Source organism: Cololabis saira, chromosome 23, assembly GCF_033807715.1.
Source record: "Cololabis saira isolate AMF1-May2022 chromosome 23, fColSai1.1, whole genome shotgun sequence".
In the NCBI taxonomy this organism is placed as follows: Eukaryota; Metazoa; Chordata; class Actinopteri; order Beloniformes; family Belonidae; genus Cololabis; species Cololabis saira.
In genome coordinates, this window is record NC_084609.1 from 153,812 (window position 1) to 171,355 (window position 17,544).

The following is a 17,544-nucleotide window of genomic DNA, read 5'->3' on the forward strand; positions in this document are numbered from 1 at the left end:
GAATGAATAAATGAAACGTAAAGTGTAAATTTCTTTGAAGAAAGGCCCTTTATGAAAATAAGGAAAAAAGAGGAAAAGAAGAGGAACAAAGAGGCAAAAAGAGAAAAAAAGAGGAAAAAAGATGAAAAAGTGCATGTGTGAATGAATAAATGAGACGTAAAACTTACATTTCTTTGTAGAAAGGCGCTTTATGAAAATAAGGAAAAAAGTGGAACAAAGAGGAAAAAAGAGAAACAAAGAGGAAAAAAGATAAAAAAAGAGGAGAAAGAGGAAAAAATAGGAAAAAAGAGAAAAAAGCGGAAAAAAGAGAAGAAAAAAAAACAAAGAGGGAAAAAAGGAAAAAAGAGGGAAAAAAGAGGGAAAAAGGGAGGAAAAAACATGAAAAAAGAGGAAAAAAAGAGGGAAAAAAGTAAAAAAGAGATAAAAAGAGGAAAAAAGTGCATGAGTGAATGAATAAATGAAACGTAAAGTGTAAATTTCTTTGAAGAAAGGCCCTTTATGAAAATAAGGAAAAAAGAGGAAAAGAAGAGGAACAAAGAGGCAAAAAGAGAAAAAAAGAGGAAAAAAGATGAAAAAGTGCATGTGTGAATGAATAAATGAGACGTAAAACGTACATTTCTTTGTAGAAAAGCGCTTTATGAAAATAAGTCCATTCACTTGTATTAGTTTACAGCGCAGTCTTGCCACATCCAATATGGCGGCGACGGTGACGTATTGCAGGAGGTGGCTGCGCATGCGCGGTTCTTGGTCTGCCGGAGGAGCAGCAGCAGAACAACGGTGTATTTTCGTCGTATCTTCTTATTTTTCGTCTTCTAGCGAATCCAAACCGAGATAAACCCGCAGTTTGTGGGTTTAGGACGTGTTTAAACCCGCAGTTCGTGGGTTTAGGACGTGTTTAAACCCGCAGTTCGTGGGTTTAGGACGTGTTTAAACCCGCAATTCGTGGGTTTAGGACGTGTTTAAACCCGCAGTTCGTGGGTTTAGGACGTGTTTAAACCCGCAGTTCGTGGGTTTAGGACGTGTTTTCTCGCGGCTGACGGGACCGTTGACGCGGCATGGACGACAGCAAGGTGGGGAGCTAACGGCTAACGGCTAATTCACCTTTTTTCTCCACTATATTCACGGAGTTCGGGAGCGGAGTGGCCTAGTGGTTGGGGCTTCGGGCTCATGATCCGAAGGTCGCGGGTTCGAACCCCTCGATCCCAAGGATGCACAAAAAAATGTCATTAATAAATATCATTCTATACAGTATTTATAGAAGCAATAATACAATAGTACATATACATGTCTATGTGTATTATCCCTTTGTTTTATATTTATTAATCATTTAGTATTTATAGGAGCTTTTGAATTGTAATAACGTGCTCCACATTTTCATTTCTGTATTTAAGCTGTTCCACAGATTAACTCCTAGGGGCCCAGTCACACAGCAAAACTACTATAAATTACAGATACATATAATAAATATAATAACCTTATTACCTAAAAACACACAATAAAACCCTGAGATCCTCAGATTTCCTAGATACAAAGATATTCTTGTAAAAATAATACATCAGGTATTGGTACATAAACATTCACACATAGTTTTAGAGTTTGTTCGTTTTTGTTTATTTTGAACATGTATAAAAAACAAGAAAAAAGATAAATCCAGGTTCATTCCACCACATAAAGAAAAAAAAACCATCAAAACACATATTTCAGTTACATGTTGGAAAAGGAGTGGGAGGAAGTATAAACTTATTTAATCCCACCCTCTTTCCACAACTAAACATAAATTATATGTCTGTATTTATTTTTTATACTATACACTAATTTGTATGAATATATATAATTTTTTACAAAAATAACCTGTTTAAAACAAGATGTAAGCTCTGTCATAAATATAATATAACTTATATAAATATAATATAATTTATATAAATATAATATAACTATGATATAAATATAATCCGTATATCTAAGTATATAAACAGACAAAGACAACATGACAGAATAGCAGAACACACACAGCTGCTGATCTTTAAACACAGTCTTCACTTTTATACCTCAAATAAACCATTTCTTTATATTTCTTCTTAAATAGTTTCTTGTTTGTACATTCTTTTAACTCCAAATTCAAACCATTCCACAGTTTAATTCCACAAACTGATACACAAAAACGTATTTTTGTTGTACGCATGAATAAAGATTTGAAGTTTAAATGATAACCCCCTTCCCTCCCAATGAATAATTTCTGAATGTTTATCCGGTAGTGAATGATTTTTTGCTTTAAACATTACTGGTGCAGATTGAAATGCCACTAGATCCATGAGTTTTAGTACTTTAGACTGTATGAATAGTGAGTTAGTGTGATCTCCATATCCAGCCTTATGAATGTATCGTATTTCTCTCTTTTGAAGTACGAGTAATGAGTGGAACCTGGTTTTATAGTTATTGCCCCAAATTTCTGCACAGTAAGTGAAATATGGAAGAACTAGTGACCAGTAAAGAATGTGGACGGCCCTGTGATCCAAAACCTGTTTTGCTCTGTTAAGTACTGCAATGCTCTTTGAAACTTTGTTTTGTACACGCTTAATATGAGATTTCCAGCTAATTTAATCCATTATTACTCCAAGAAATCAGATTTAGTTTACTCTTTCAATATCGCTGCCATCCAATTCAACTTTTATATGCATATTTATTAGGGCTGGGCAAGTTAACGCGTTATTATCGCGTTAACTCATTCATTTATTAACGCCAACATTTATTTTATCGCGCATTAACGCATGTTGCTCACATGCTTTTGTTTTGAAAAGTCTTTTACCGGCTGCTGCAGAACCGGAAGAGAGTTGGCGGAAAAACATGTGGAAAAGCTAAAACAGACATGGAGAGAGGTAAAATTACGGTTACATGGACATTTTAATTTTAAAGTTCTCCCAGACGGCGGATTCGACCCTGTAAAGGAAATTTCAATAGTGATTTTGTGCTTCACACTTTCTAACAGGGACATTTGGTGCTGAATATAGACGGTAAAGCTGCTCCCCGTTAAAAGTTTCTGCTGTTTCCTCAGAAATTGCCTGTTTTAATGTCATGATTGTGGATCAGGATTTTGTTGGTAGACTTTTTTTTTTTCATAAAAAAAAATGATGACATTAATGCCCTGGCAGTGGCAATAAGCTATATTTTATTTGACATTTTTACACTAAATATGTGTTACTGACAAGTGCTGATGTTTGCTGAGATGTTTGCACAACAAATGTTATGGCTCTTTCGTTCATACTTTTATAAATAAAAGTGAACTTTACACAACTTTTGAATAGATTATTTGATTTTGCATACAGATGCCGGAGGGGAAGGTGAAGAATCCCGGGAAACGCAGCAGGAAACCGGCCAAGATGGACCTGCGGGAGGAGCTGGACATGGTGAGCAGGGCTGGGGATCCATTCAAATGGAAACAATCCATTCAATTCTTAAGATTCAGAATCGATTATCAAGATTTGATTCAATCCGATATTTTATTTTTATTTTTTGCACTTACAAACATACAAGCATCGAGGAAAAAAAAAAAAATCAGTAATAAAACAAAGTTAAAATGTGCAGGAAAGATCACGAAGCCCGACGGGCTTATAAGCGACCCTCCCCTCTTAAACCTACAATAATTATAATTAACACTTTACACCCCCCCTCCCCACCCAATACCCACAATTCCTCATACACACATGTGCAGATTTCCATCATATACAAAGAAGTATGTTATACAGCAGAGAACAATAGTTACACAACATTTAGAAAGAAAAGAGAAATATATATATATAAAATAATAATAAAAACTAGAGATACATATACAATACCCAATGATACAAAAGTGATTAGAACATCTGTAAGGATTTTTTTAATTTAATCTTAAATGTATTTAAAGAGAGACATGATTCTGTTAAATGTTTTATATCGTTCCACAGCACTACACCTTGGTAGACAAATGTAAATTTAGCAACAGAGGTCGTACAGAAAGGAATGTGCAAGTGATTCTTCCCTCTTGTAAAATGTGCATGGTAATGGGAATTAAACTCAAAGTAACTTTGGAAAAAAAATGTGTAAAGATGCAGGAAGGTGAATTACTTTATACATAAGAACTCCTATTTGATACTTGTTGACCTCATAAATTGTGAGAAGTTGCAATTGTTTAAATAATGGCTCCGTTGGGGCTAAATAGGAAGAGCTGGTGGCAATTCTAACGAAGGATTTCTGAAATCTATGGATTGCTTGTAAATAAGAGCGGTAAGTGCTAGCCTAAATTATATTACAGTAAGAGATGTGAGGATAGAATAAACTATAGTACAAGTTTAGAAGTGTACGTTTTTTCAAATGTTGTTTAACCCTTTTTATAATGCCCAAAGATTTAGAAACCTTTTTACAGACAAATTCACAGTGAAGTTTTTCATCAATGTAGACACCCAACAACTTCGCTGATGAAACTTGTGCTAGTGCTTTGTCAGTGATATAAATGTTGGCCTTGTCTGCATTGTAGTTCTTGTTTTTATTTCTAAAAATAATGAAATTAGATTTCTTGACATTAAGTAATAACTTGTTTAACTTAAACCAATGGGAAAAATGAAAGAGTCCAGCATTTGCTTTAGCAATAATGAAATCAAAATTCTTATCAGTGACAAAGAGATTTGTGTCATCAGCAAAAACTAAAGGTGACAATTAGGGCTGCACGATTAATCGTTAAAAAATCGCGATCTCGATTCATGCTTGAACGCAATCTCATTTCCAGATGACGACGATTTAAAAAAAAAAAAAAATCTTTTTTTTTAAAGATGGCTGCATAAAAAAAGGACTAGGCCTGTTCTAGGTTGTTGTAGTCCTGTCATGATCAACTATCATGTTGTCATGTTTGTTATATTTTGTCAACGATTGTGGATTACATTTGGAGAAACATCTACCTTTCTCATCACCTGACACATATTGCACATAAATATTGTTAAAATTGTTATTGTATAAAGACAAGAGAGATGTTTATTGTTTTTATGTTCAATGTCAGCTGTTACAGCAAAAAGCAGCCAGAGGAATAATTTGTTGCCTCAGAACTACAGGATCTGTTACAAGTCCCCTTTCTGAAAGGGTGTTCAACTCCGGGAGGAACAAATATTGTTAAATTGTTATTATTGTTTAAATTATTCAAAGGTTTGTGTAAAGAAGACAAGAGATGTTTATTGTTATTATATTTTTGTTCAGCTGTTGCAAAGTTAAAGTAATAAGTGCAATAAATTTTATATTGGAAAAAAAACGTGAGAGAATCGTGATCTCAATTCTAAGCAAAAAAATCGTGATTCTCATTTTGTCCAGAATCGTGCAGCCCTAGTGACAATAAACTTGATGCATTGACAAGATCATTAACATATATCAAAAACAACAAGGGTCCAAGAATGGACCCGCATTCTAGTACAGCCCGCTGTGATTTTATACCATTTAAAAACAACAAATTACTCTCTGCTGTTTAAGTAATTGGAAACCCATTGTAAAACCTGTTTTTGAAGACCATAACATGACATTTTTGATAACAAAATTTCATGATTCACCATATCAAAGGCCTTTGATAAATCCAAGAAAATACCTAAAGCATATTCATTATTATCTAGTACAGCAGTAATTTTTTCTCTGATGTAACTTTATACACTGTATATTGATTTGGGTTAGTGTTATTAAAACTGTTTTTTCAGCTGTTCCCTGAATTATGACTGTAGCTCTGCAACATATTAACACTAGTATTATATTGAGATTCAACAGCAAGTATTGCAGCTAATGATGCTGTAAGGACCAATCAGCTCCCAGAATGCTGATAGAACTGAAACAGAAACATCGTGGGGCAGAATTACCAAACACATCCAGGGAGGAAACAGAGACGGAGGAAATCACTTTTAGTTTTTCACACATTCCGTTTTTATCTTTTCAATTTTATATGTTTTATCGGTTTTTAATTTTTGAGAATTTGGTTTTTAGTATTTTATGCAAATCTTACCCTAATACAGTATATAAAGTAATGAAATGTAAACAATTTATGCAATTATAACTGAAAACTTTAATGTTTCATCCCATAACATATTTAAAGGCAAGAACATGGCACCAATTATTCTCGTGTCCAACAAGACATAGTTTTTTGGGCAAAAACAAAAAAAAATCCAAAAGTTAACTATGAAATAGATAACTAAGAAATAAAGAACTCACATATTCCTTTCAATATCCATTTAAAGTGCAAAAAAGAAAGAAATCGCAACAGCTCAACAGGACATGTGTAAATTAAATGATGTGACTACTGGGATTAAAGTTCACCAGGTGAAAGTGTAATAATGAAAATAAATCGATCTTTAGACATAAGAATCAATTTTTAGGAATTCATATGAAAATTGATTTAGAATCAGAAAAATCGATTTTTTTCAACGCAGGCCTAATGGTGAGGGAGGGGGACCGGGTCCAGATCCAGACCTGCAGGTCCTCTACAGACCACTAGGGTCCAGATCCAGACCTGCAGGTCCTCTACAGACCACTAGGGTCCAGATCCAGACCTGCAGGTCCTCTACAGACCACTAGGGTCCAGATCCAGACCTGCAGGTCCTCTACAGACCACTAGGGTCCAGATCCAGACCTGCAGGTCCTCTACAGACCACTAGGGTCCAGATCCAGACCTGCAGGTCCTCTACAGACCACTAGGATCCAGATCCAGACCTGCAGGTCCTCTACAGACCACCAGGGTCCAGATCCAGACCTACAGGTCCTCTACAGACCACCAGGGTCCAGATCCAGACCTACAGGTCCTCTACAGACCACTAGGGTCCAGATCGTCCGACTCTTCTTCACCTTCTTTCAGCCCGACCAGTCTCGCGTTAGCTCTTGGGCTGCGGCTAGCTGTGGGGTGAGGATGTCGTTGACCGCTTCTTTCACTGCCGACTGAATAAACTCACTGAGTTTCTGCTGCTGCGCTAGCATAGCAGAGCTATCAGCGTTAGCTATGGCGTCGTCCAGATCCTCTCGGCATTGTAACCATTGTTTTTTTTTCTTCAACGGTGACATGCTGTTTCCTTCTCGTTTACTCCCAGGCTTCACTTGAGACATTATGCTGTGATGACTTGTCAGTTTAGTCGGTAAAAAAAAGTAAAAATGAGGATTTGAGAGGTTGTTGAAGGCTAGCTGTTAAGCTACACGTGCATCGCAGTCAGGCACCACCCAGAAGTCACGTCACCTTAATCTTATACATATTTTAAACTTAACGTTAGCTTAATAAGTCATGTTAGCATTCATGTTAGCGAACGGTACCTTCCTAGTTAATGATTAACCCATTTGACCAACCAATGAGTTGGCTTAAGACACTTTTACAGCATATTTTATTTAGAAATATGGAGCCCCTTTGGTGACATTTGAAAAAAATAAAATAATGCGTGGCCACACATTGATAACTCGTGGCCATGGGTTAATATCTAGTGGCCACGCATTAATAACTCGAGGCCATGCGTTAATCAATGCGTGATAATCAATGTTCATTATCAAAATAATTATTTTATTTTTTTCAAATGTCACCAGAGTGGCTCCGTAGAGAATTATAATAGTCTAGATAGAATAGTATAATAATAGAAGTCTTTGCTTCTGTGAGGTTCTCTGGAAAAAAAAAAGAGATTAAGTGTGATGGCCAAATGCAGATAATACTGGGGTCCTTGACATGCCAGTTTGAGATTTAAATATTTTGTTATCGTTATTGAATGCACTGTATTTTTTATTTGTTGCATTGATTGACTGAATGTGTCTATATTTTAGGGGTGTAACGATACACTAATCTCACGATACGGTACGATACACGATATTGAGGTCACGATAACGATACGATACGATATTATAGCAGTATTTTTTAACAACCTTGATAGAGGAACATATGACTGGAAAAAATGGTCTTTTATTTGAAAGACACATAATACAAAACAATGCTGTGTGTTTGCCCTACTGTTACAGTTTGTAATGCTTTATAACTGTTTAAGTTTTAAAGAGAAAGCCAGGCCAACCATTTTCCACAAACTGAACTAAAAGTAAATGTCAGGTTTGCATTATGCATCTTCAGTTTCATACAAGTACAAATATTTTGCCACAAACTGAATAGTTTCTCTCATGTATGATTTGACTTTTTTCTTTTCCAGAAATTTAACAACTAAAATTGAATAAATAAATAAAAGTAAATAAATACATACAATTTTACATCATAAAAAAGATTGATTCATGTTCACCTTATAAGTGTAAGAGGAGATTTATTTTTGTTAAGAAGGTTATTTTGGTAATTCAGGGTTCATTATTTTATAAATATATTCTTTATATTCTGTAAATCAGGGACTATAATTACACTAGTCAGTATGTCAGTTGTTAGTATGTTTTAGATTGGGCGGAGTGATACAGCACTAGGTGTTGTGTTGATGTTCTGAAATCCTACGCTGTTGAGCGGACATTGAAGTACACGCAAACTCACGCAGAAGTTGTCCCGTGTTTATCCTACTCACGACCCCAAAAAGGTTTAATTTAATAAGGTAAGGCTTAACTCTACACCAGACTTAAATAAGTAAAGGTTCAGAGCTCAAAACAGGACCGCAAAACGGGACTACTTTCTTGTGAGCGGAGTAAGATTTTGGTCCGCGCGGTCGCGGCTGCGGCCGCGGTCAGATGCGCGTTTCTAGTCAACACAATAGATTAATATTAATAATCCAATATCGCGATACAGGTTGTCACCTCCACGACACGTATCGTGACGTTTTTGTATCGCGAAATTTCGTGGCACGATATATTGTTACACCCCTACTATATTTTCAACACTGTGCCTAATTACAGTGTAATTACCATGGTATTACCTGGTTATTACTGTACTGTAAAAGAAAGGGTTACCCCCACTGGTTCACTACTCTTATAGCTCAGTGCTATATCATCTCCTGAAATGGCAAGTAAGAACGTAAGGCAAAGTAAAAAAGACACTACATCCGTCAACAGTGCAACGACTGCGTGCGTGCGTGTGCGCGCGCACACACAATAGTTCATGTTCAATTTTATGTTCAATATAAATAGTACATGAATGAGTTTTCACTGTGTGCTTCAGCAGCTCTCAAATTTTACACTTATTACGTAGACGTATAAGAAGTCTCATTTGACGGTGTCGTACTGTTAAGAACTAGTTGTAACAAAATATGTTTAACATTAGTCCTCAGTAGATAAACTTAATTGTCTCACAGGAAAGAACCTGACAGGCAGCACTTGATTGAAACTGAAAAGGCTTTTGATAATGCAGCTAAGATAATGTAAGTCATTGTTTTGGGAGAAATCTCAAGTTAGGTTCTAGGAGTGGTCGGCTGTACCCAAAATGAATCACACACACACTCGCCTTTGCTATAAGATATGAATACATTTATTAGCAAAAAGCAAGCATTACATAGAAGACATCCACAAAACTACCCGTTTGCTAGGATAAGTGTCCAATTACCCCCCACAACTCGGCAGTACACACAATATCACTCGTTTGCCAGGATGACGCGACAAGCTATCCCCCGCAAAACAGCAGCAATCAACACAGTTGCAATCATCACACACAGGTGAAAGGGTTAAACAGGCGTTCTTACCTCGACACAGACTGGAGAGCCAAGGCAGTCCGGTTTTGAATAAGCCAAGGAAAAACCCAATGCCGGGCGTTTTGCCAGAACCCACGGCCGACTCTGGCTATACTTCCGGGATCCCTGTCTTTTATACCTTTCCCTCAGCACCTTGCGGAGAGGGAGGGGAAAGACCTATTCGCCCCCCTGTCCGCAAGCTCTCAAAACAAGTTTCGGCTCCCACGGGACCGAAATCCCGTGCGAACCAGGCTCTTTCTCACAGAAAAACAGGCATTTGCTATGATAAACCGCAGGTGCGTCGCTGACTAAAACTAAAGCTGTGTTTTGGGAATCTAGGGCATCTTCAGGACACAAAACTTATTTTTTCTCACTTCAGTCATCCTCTCTGTTACAGAATCATGAAGGAAGACCCAAAAGACACTGCTGTGATGATTGCGAGCAAGTCTTCACCACTTCATCAAACCTGAAGAAGCATAAGAAAACTCACACTGGTGGTAAACCGTACAGCTGTGATCAGTGTGGAGCGGCTTTTGCTCGACAAGGTCACCTAAAGCAACACCAGCTCATTCACACTGGAGACAAGCCTTACAGATGTGATCAGTGTGGAGCAGCTTTTGCCCAAAAAGGTAACCTAAAGCAACACCAACGTATTCACACTGGAGAAAAGCCTTACAGATGTGATCAGTGTGGAGCAGCTTTTGCCCAAAAAGGTAACCTAAAGCAACACCAACGTATTCACACTGGAGAAAAGCCTTACAGATGTGATCAGTGTGGAGCAGCTTTTGCCGAGCAAGGTGCTTTAAGGAGGCACCAACGTATTCACACTGGAGAAAAGCCTTACAGATGTGATCAGTGTGGAGTGGCTTTTGCCCAGCAAAGTGATCTTACAAAACACCAACCTATTCACACTGGAGAAAAGCGTTACAGATGTGATCAGTGTGGAGCAGCTTTTGCCCGGCAAGATCAATTGGCGACTCACCAACGTATTCACACTGGAGAAAAGCCTTACAGATGTGTTCAGTGTGGAGCGGCTTTTGCCCAGCAAAGTGCTATAAGGATTCACCAACGTATTCACACTGGAGAAAAGCCTTACAGATGTGATCAGTGTGGAGCAGCTTTTAGCGACTCAAGTAATCTAAGGAGACATCAACATATTCACACGGGATAAAAAGTGTACATTTGTGATCAGTGCTGATATCATTTATTTTGAGAGTAAGTTAAAATGCACCAATTTAGTTTTGTTAATTTAGTGTGAAAGAAATAATTCACACATACGCACTGACACACATAGATGATCTGAAGTTTGTGTTTAATGTTTGGTTAATTGTTTATGTTGTTTAGTTAGTTGTTGTTTGTGTAGTCTAGGCATCGGAATTTATCCCGGGTTTTGTTTCACTTTCTTTTAAGACTTTAGTAAATAAATTCTGATTTAATTTGAATGAGAGAAGTTGTTTGTGTTTATTTTATAGATATTTGTCACAGCTGCTGGTTGCAAAGGTCTGAGCTCGGACTCCTTCCTTCACTGTTATTCTTTAACGCCCCCCCGTGGCAACAGGGTGACATGTAGGGGAATAACAGCTACTTTGAGACTGATTAGTTATTATTTCCTGTAAGTAATCTTTTATTAGTTATTAATAACTATCGTTAAATTGAGCTTGTAAAACAGACACAACTGTTGATGAGACAGTGAGAAAAACTTAAGATTTATAAAAAAACTCAACCTAAAATGCAATTAACAGTTCCAGATATAAAAGATCAGATTCTACCATCAGAGTACAAATGAAAGATAGAGCAGAGAAAGAAGAAAAGTGATCAAGTGTTCCTGCTGAACAACTACATCTAATACGACTGAACATGAGTCCAACTGTCCACTTCCTGTCAGCAGATGGACAACCGGACGTCCTCCAGGTCTTTTATCCTCTATTTGGGTTTGGAGACGCGGCTGTTTTGATCCTCACAGCAGAATAAGGCCCAATCCCAATTCCCCTTCACTCGCCTTTCTTTTCTTCCCTACCCCCTAAAAAAGAAGGGGGAGATTTTAGGGCACTTGAGATCTAGGGCACTTGGCCCAGGTGCCTGTCCCATTTCTCCTACTCCCCCTCGTTTTCATCCCTTCCTGATCAGAAAGCTGAGAGCCAAAAGCTGTTTTAATTTCCGCTGTAGCACTGTTATGGCACTTTATTAAGTTTTAATATTTTTTCAGGCATAAAGGTAACCTTAAGATCCGCAACCAGGGCTCAGTTTATCCAAATAACGCCTGTTAAGAAATTTGACCCGATGTTTTCGGAGATGAGAATAGCCGCCGCCCCCGGGGAGCAGCAGCAGCTCACAGCCCGAAAACAGACGTGATCGCTGGGACAGCCTGCTCTGTTGAGAATTACGCTGGCTGAAATAAATCATTTAGGAAGATGTTGGTTTAATAGATGAGATCTAACAGTTGTAGCTACGCCTGTTGAGAAATTTGCTCCGAAATTTCGAGATTTCTGTCTGCCAGCTCCGGAGCTGATGGTTTCGTGTTAAATTGACGCAGAGCGCTACGGCGCGCGTCGCTGCGTACATCAACGCAGAGCTTACGGCGTAGGTTACGTAACCTACGCCGTAAGCTCTGCGTTGGTGTAATGCGGAACCATAAATCCCTTTATTCTGGTGTGATATTTGGCAACTTTATCTGAAAGTGTGTAAATTACCCAGATAACAGCTGGATTACTTTGTGGTTTCTGAAAACTATTATATCAGAAACATCCAAAACAAATCTGACGAGTCACAGGATTATTTCTCTCTATTTCTCACAAAAAAAATGCTTGCTCCCTCGGTCACAATCTGAGACGAGTCTGCCTGTTTGCCTTCGGTCGGCTTGTCAAATCGACGCAGAGCCTACGGCGTAGCTTACGTAGCCTATGGCGTAGCTTACGGCGTAACCTAACAGCCTTTACTCCGGCACGATTCTTCGCGAACAACGGACAAAAAAGGGATTATGTACATTCACTGAGTGAATATTATGAAAGTAAAATATGGATTTGTCGCTAGAAATGTAATCAAAATGCATTTTTATGCAGAAACTAACTCAAAATATTGATTTATTCACTAAGAAATGTACGCCATGTTTTTTTTTTGATTCAGTCCGCAAATGACGACGAAAAGCATTCTGGGAAATTTTCATACCCCTTCGCTCGCGAAGTCAGCATCGGAAATCCCTCGATCCGTAGGGGCTATTCTCAGCCCCTAGCCCTCGTTATGCCCACTCCCCCTAGTTGAAAAGAGGAATTGGGACACCACTACCTTCACGGGAACGCGCAAAAGTTAGGGTTAGTGAAGAAAACGAGGGCGAGGGGGAGTATTGGGACGCAGCCAAAGTCAACACATCTTCTTCCTCCTTGACCTGATAAATGACCTCATAAATGTTAGAAGAATTGGAAGGACCTGCTGTCATCCATCTATCTGTCTTCACTGGAGGTAAAAGTATCTGCTGACAGATTCTCAGCTAAACTCTGCATTACTCTCCGTAATCCTACAATAGTCCCGTAAAACACATTTAAGATGGAAACATTATGAAGAAGCAAAACCACATCTGAGGGAGTCACTTCCCTTTATTTTAGTGGAAGTATTTGGATTGAAACCACCAACAGCAGCATAAGTAACATTGTTCTCTGGATCATCCTGGAGACAAACACAAATACAGAAATGTCTCTTAAACTCTGTTACACAAACATTTGTTTTAAAGCACAGCTTTATTTCACTGTTCCAGAGAGGAATCGACCTCTGAACATCAACGTTGCTGCAGTTCCGTGTTTGACCACAAGGGAAGAAACGGCGCTCTGATACTCACATTGTGGAGCATCAGCTGCTGAACATCTGAAACAAAGGTCACATTTCAAGAGTTAGTCAACAACATCATTACATGTCCATCAGCTTCATTCAGTAAATAATGTTTCTACTAATAAACTTCTGCTCTGCATCAAAGTTATTATCAGGACGACTCAACAAAGAAATATCAGCTGATCCAAAACACTCCAGCAAGATTTTATATAAACATTCAGATTCAACTTAAGCATTTTTTAAATGTCTTGTTCTTCAAAGAAGAATAAATGTAGTTTTCTTCACATATAAAGGAACCAGGAACAAATCTGTGGGGGATCAAGACCTCAGAGTTGTGTTTCATCTCAACAGAGGACTTGACTTCTGCAGTTATTGGAGGTTCCTGGAGTTTCCACAAGTGGAATCTGAGACAGAGACTTCAATCATCAGCTGGTTCAGTTCTGCACATGTGCTGTTTTCTGATGACTTTCATACTTGATTCATTCTGCTGATCTTCTGTTTCTTTGGTTTTCTTCCTGCATATGATGAAAATAACAACAGCAGCCAGAACCACCATCACCCCCGACTGCTGATCCGATGATCACGCTGGTGTCGATCAGAGAGGAATCTGGAATCAAAGGATTCAACTAAATGATTGCAAAGGAAATATGAATGAATTATACATGTATGAGGTTAATTGTGATTATAACAAACAGTTTAGATGATCTTCTCTCCTTCATTTCCTTGTCTTGATGATTCCAGGGTGTCTTACCTGTAAAGTCCAGCGTGTATTCAGCATCTATCTTCACTCTGTCTCCTTCAACAACCTGGCAGGTGAATCTTCTCTTGGACCTCTCTGATGTTTCACCATCAGATCAGAAACACAGTTGTTCTGTCCTCCAGACACAAACCCATCACCTTCACCAAGCAGCACACTTCCTGTCTCATCCACCAGATGATGCTGTTCTGCTCACAGGGACCAAAAAACTGTCTCATCAGAGAACAGTGTAATGTCACATCTCCATCCCTTCCTGGATCCACATCGGGTGGAGATGGAGAGACTGGAAGAAAAACAAATAACTGCTGTTAAAGCCACTTGAATATGAGAAACTCCTCTTTTTACTGATTCAGTTTTACTGAGTGATTGTCTGATGGAAACATCAAATATTTAGCTAAAATAAATCTAAATCTGAAGATTTATCATGAAGCTGGTGAAAAGAGAGAGGAAGAAATTATGTTTTACTAAACAAAGGTAAAGGTTTCTGTCATCTGTTCTGCACGTGTAAATAAACGTCAGGTGTTTGGGGTCCAGTTCCTCTGAGAGGATCCATCGTGTTGAGGATTGATTGATTTTGATTGAATTGTTTATTTCGAACACATAAGGAAAAAAATATAAAATTTTAAAACAAATTCAAAACATACAGAAAAAAAGCAACAACAACAAAAAAACGTAATACAAGCAGGGAAAAAAAAAACAGCGTCCGAAAAGGAGCAGGTAAGATAAGATAAGATAAGATAAACCTTTAATAGTCCCACAGAGGGGAAATTTGCAGTTTACAGCAGCAAAGGGGATAGTGCAAAAACAAGAGGCATCAGTAGAAAAAGTAAAAGTAATAACACAGTTATAATAATAACACACTATAAACACTATAAACAGTAAGCTGGTATACAACAATAATAATAATAATAATAATAATAATAATAATAAGAAGAAGAAGAAGAAGAAGAAGAAGAAGAAGAAAGATAAATAATAAGAAATACTAGTATATAAAAAAAGATAACTGACGGATATTTACAGATGGATATTTACATAATTGCATAAGAGAATTGTAGAAGTAAAACTTATTTAACCCTGCCCCTTTGTTACCTCTATTATAAAATAAACATAAATATTATTAATAAATAGCTGCTAATTTACCTATTAGGCTACAGATTCTCCCATTGGTTGAGCCTTTGCACCTAACCAGCTAACAAACACAATCTTTCCTTAACATAAATCCTCAACCAAATAACTGCCCAGAATTTCATTTTTGTACCATTTTTTAAATGGATTTATATTTGTACATTGCTTCAACCATCACCCAACCCATTCCATAGATCCACTCCAACAACTGAGATACTCATGCTTTTCCTTTTAGAATTAACACATTGTTTTTTGAAATTCAATTTTCCTCTTAAAAACATTTTCCGTAAATTGCCTGGAAGTGAATCAGTTCTCGCTTTGAATATGATTTGTAGAGTTTTTAGTTTGACAATGTCCCAGAATTTCAACACATGCAACTTTAAAAACAGTGTGTTAGTGTGATCCTTATAACCTTATAATTATTATATCCTTATAACCACATTGTGAAGTTTCCTGATTGCTTTTTTTTGCAGTCTGAATAACGGTTGTAAATTGTTTATATATGTGTTGCCCCAAACTTCCACACAATAATCCAGATATGGTAATACTAGTGATGAATACAGAATGTGCAATGATTTATAATCCAGCATGTATCTTGTTCTCCCCAGTATTGCTTGTGATGATCCCAAACAGACCAGACGTTCATGTCGCTGACAAATCCACACAAGGTTTTAACAGCGTTTCACTCAGAGTTGATGAGGAGGATTCAAACTGACAGTCTGGATGTTTTTAAGTCAAAACACTCACCTGTTAATATATTCAGATACACAGATGTGTCATAGAAACCATCAGTAAATCTAATCCTACAGATGTAACGACCAGCATCTTCAGCAGTGATGTTGTTGATGATCAGAGAGCAGTTACTGCTCAAACTCATCCTGTCATCTCCAGCTGACGTCTTCACTGTAGTTCCATTATGAACCTTGACTTGTCCGTTTGCATTTACATCTTTGTAATAAAACCAGTGAACATCACATGGGTAACGTGATGAACCAACGTTAGACGGTAAAACGACGTCATCTCCAGCTCTGTGATGGAGAACGATTCGTCCATCACTGATTCCTGCTGCAGAGAAAAACACTGAGAAAGGTTTTACACTTCACACATCAACCTGACCCTAGAAACATATTTAACCTCCATATTTATGTTTGTCAGCACAGAGAAGAGACTTCAACACATAATCTCTGGTGAAACATTCAGAGTAATGTAACGTTGTCTTTAAGTGGTCTGATTGTAACAGAGGTGAGTTTTAGTAAAGAAAATACATTTAGCTACATAACAACTTCAGAGTGGTGTTTACAGTCTTTTTAAATCAAATGAAACCCTAAAACATGAGTCAGAGTTGATCTTTACCTTCAAAGTGAAGCAGTAAAGTGATGAAGAGCTGCAGTCGTGGTGTCATTCTGTCTCTGCTGGATGAAATTATGCTTCTCTCTGCTGCAGGTCTGTACGTGAAGGTGGAACTTCCTGTTTGTGAAGGTGGAACTTCCTGTTTGTGAAGGTTGAACTTCCTGTTTGTGATGGTGGAACTTCCTGTTTGTGATGGTGGAACTTCCTGTTTGTGAAGGTGGAAGTTCCTGTTTGTGGGCAACTTAACACTGAAACCGTTTTCACACCGTAACACCTCTGACCCTGACGTGTCTTTGTTTGCTGAAACATGTGACAACAAGTCAAAGTTACAGGAAACAACCCTGAATGTTTAAAAGTGAACATGCAAAGCTGTTTCTGTAGAATATTTACTTTTGTTACACTTCAGTCGACCCTTAAGGTGGATTTCTTGTATAAGAGTGATAGATTTGGTTTCCAATAAAATAATAAAAAAGAAAAAATGAACAACTGCGAGCCGCAGCAGGACGAGGGTACGAGCGAGCCGCAGCAGGACGAGGGTACGAGCGAGCCGCGGCGGGACGAGGTTACGAGCGAGCCGCGGCAGGACGAGGGTACGAGCGAGCCGCAGCAGGACGAGGGTACGAGCGAGCCGCGGCGGGACGAGGGTACGAGCGAGCCGCAGCGGGACGAGGGTACGAGCGAGCCGCAGCAGGACGAGGGTACGAGCGAGCCGCGGCAGGACGAGGGTACGAGCGAGCCGCGGCAGGACGAGGGTACGAGCGAGCCGCAGCAGGACGAGGGTACGAGCGAGACGCGGCAGGACGAGGTACGAGCGAGCCGCAGCAGGACGAGGGTACGAGCGAGCTGCAGCAGGACGAGGGTACGAGCGAGCCGCGGCAGGAC

At 38.5% G+C, this 17,544-nt stretch overlaps 1 protein-coding gene and 1 long non-coding RNA gene across 3 annotated transcripts in view; one reads left to right on the top strand and one right to left on the bottom strand.

Moving 5' to 3' along the window:
* The first annotated feature begins 819 nt into the window (after positions 1-819).
* Positions 820-17,544, top strand: part of LOC133424461 (zinc finger protein 239-like) — a 278,042-nt gene continuing 261,317 nt past the window's right edge. Inside the window, exons 1-3 of one of the 2 annotated variants that reach the window (XM_061715091.1) lie at positions 820-1,070; positions 3,324-3,404; positions 10,009-10,993. In XM_061715091.1, the coding sequence (XP_061571075.1) occupies positions 1,056-1,070; positions 3,324-3,404; positions 10,009-10,782 (870 nt within the window). In that variant the 5' untranslated portion in view covers positions 820-1,055 and the 3' untranslated portion in view covers positions 10,783-10,993. Of the gene's footprint in view, positions 1,071-3,323; positions 3,405-10,008; positions 10,994-17,544 lie in introns of those variants that run through there. The other variant, XM_061715092.1, reaches the window with a different exon arrangement.
* On the bottom strand, positions 13,199-14,086 carry LOC133424473 (uncharacterized). Its single transcript, XR_009770884.1, has 3 exons — positions 13,905-14,086; positions 13,441-13,466; positions 13,199-13,271 (listed from the first exon to the last, which is right to left on the bottom strand). It is a non-coding gene; the product is annotated as an uncharacterized LOC133424473 (long non-coding RNA).